Source organism: Meles meles, chromosome 6, assembly GCF_922984935.1.
Source record: "Meles meles chromosome 6, mMelMel3.1 paternal haplotype, whole genome shotgun sequence".
Classification (NCBI taxonomy): Eukaryota; Metazoa; Chordata; class Mammalia; order Carnivora; family Mustelidae; genus Meles; species Meles meles.
Window position 1 is genome coordinate 55004820 of NC_060071.1, and position 1573 is coordinate 55006392.

The 1573-nt window shown below is 42.0% G+C and overlaps 1 protein-coding gene across 1 annotated transcript; it reads right to left on the reverse strand.

Annotated features, from left to right (window-relative positions):
• Positions 1–357: 357 nt before the first annotated feature.
• LOC123943551 (olfactory receptor 11H12-like) lies at positions 358–1344 on the reverse strand. The gene has a single exon (XM_046007832.1). It carries the CDS (start codon positions 1342–1344, stop codon positions 358–360), a length of 987 nt encoding a protein of 328 aa, XP_045863788.1.
• Positions 1345–1573: the final 229 nt, after the last annotated feature.

Genomic DNA, 1573 nt, shown 5'->3' on the forward strand with positions numbered 1-1573 from the left:
ACACACATGTTTAGTATTGCGTTGATTGAAATTTTCCCTAACACTAATTTCTACCACCACAAAACACCAGAAAAAATTAGGTGTCTCTTTCGTTGTGTTTCTGTGACAACTGGTCATATACTGATAAGACATTTATTGCATTTTATGGTGATTATCTTCTTACATGCCTGCCTCCCCTATTAGATTGTCATTTGAGGGAAGAGACTGTGTCTGAATTATCTTCATAATATCTTCATAATCCAGTACCAAGTGCAATGTCTAATATGGAGGAGGTTTTCAGTGACTATTTTTCAAATGAATTACACAAATGAGTGAATAAAAAGGGTGGCCATTTCACCCATATCACTTTAAACTAGATTATTCCACACTTCTTCTGGGTCTGCTACCAAAAACTTTTAAAGAAATTTTAAACTTTCCCAGGACTTTCCAGAGAGCATTTTTCATTTCTTTATTCCTGAGACTGTAAATCAAAGGGTTGAAGAGTGGAGTCATCATTGCATAGAACAAAGTCATGATTTTTGGCATCAGGGTAGAGTGGCTGGATCCAGGGCTCACATGCATCACCATTATTGTCCCATAGAACAGCAGCACCACAGACAGATGGGACCCACATGTTGAAAAGGCCTTATGCCGACTGGATGCAGATGGCAACTGAAGCACAGCAAGTAGAACCAGGGCATAGGAGATGAGGATGAAAAAGAAGCTCAGGAGGATGATGAGGGAGCTTAGGGTATAGCTGATGAGCTTAGACATGGGGGCAGGAGCACATGAAAGGGTCAGTAATGGGCCTGAGTCACATACAAAATGATCGATTGCATTAGGACCACAGAAAGGCAGTTTGGCAATGAGAATAACAGGTACCATATACCAGAGAAAGCCACATACCCAACAGGAAATCACTAGGTTGAAACAACATTGTCCTGTCATAACTGTGGCATAATGCAGAGGATGACAGATGGCAAAGTAGCGATCAAAGGCCATTGCTGAGAGAAAGAAGCACTCAGTGGAGCCCATGGAAAAGAAAAAATATAATTGAAGGAAGCATCCAGTGAAAGAGATAGCTTTGGTCTCTGAGAGGAAGTTGATCAGTGTGTTTGGAACAGTGGAATTGACATACCAGATCTCCAGGAATGCAAAATTCCCCAGCAGGATGTACATGGGTGTGTGAAGATGCTGGTCCCAACACACAGCGCCAATAATGGCTCCATTTCCCACAAGAGTCAGGAGGTAGATGATTGAGAAAAACATAAACAGGACAACCTGAGTTTCCCTGCTGCAGGGGAAACCCAGAAGGATGAATTCCCTCACTGACTCAGAAGAGGATCCGTTTCCAGACATGTTCATTTAGGACATAAGCTGTGTTGCAATGAGACATCACAATCAGACCAAATCCTAACAACTGAACATAACAGACAAGGTCCTTCATGATCTGATTTTTCTCTACTTATTTAAGCTCATGGCTTTCCTGTGCTCCTTTGAGTTCTAGGCCCAATAGGAAAAGAGTTGTACTTCCACCAAATGACATGTTGTTCTCCCTACTCGAGGTGTCTGTTGCTTCTTCCTCCTTTCCTTC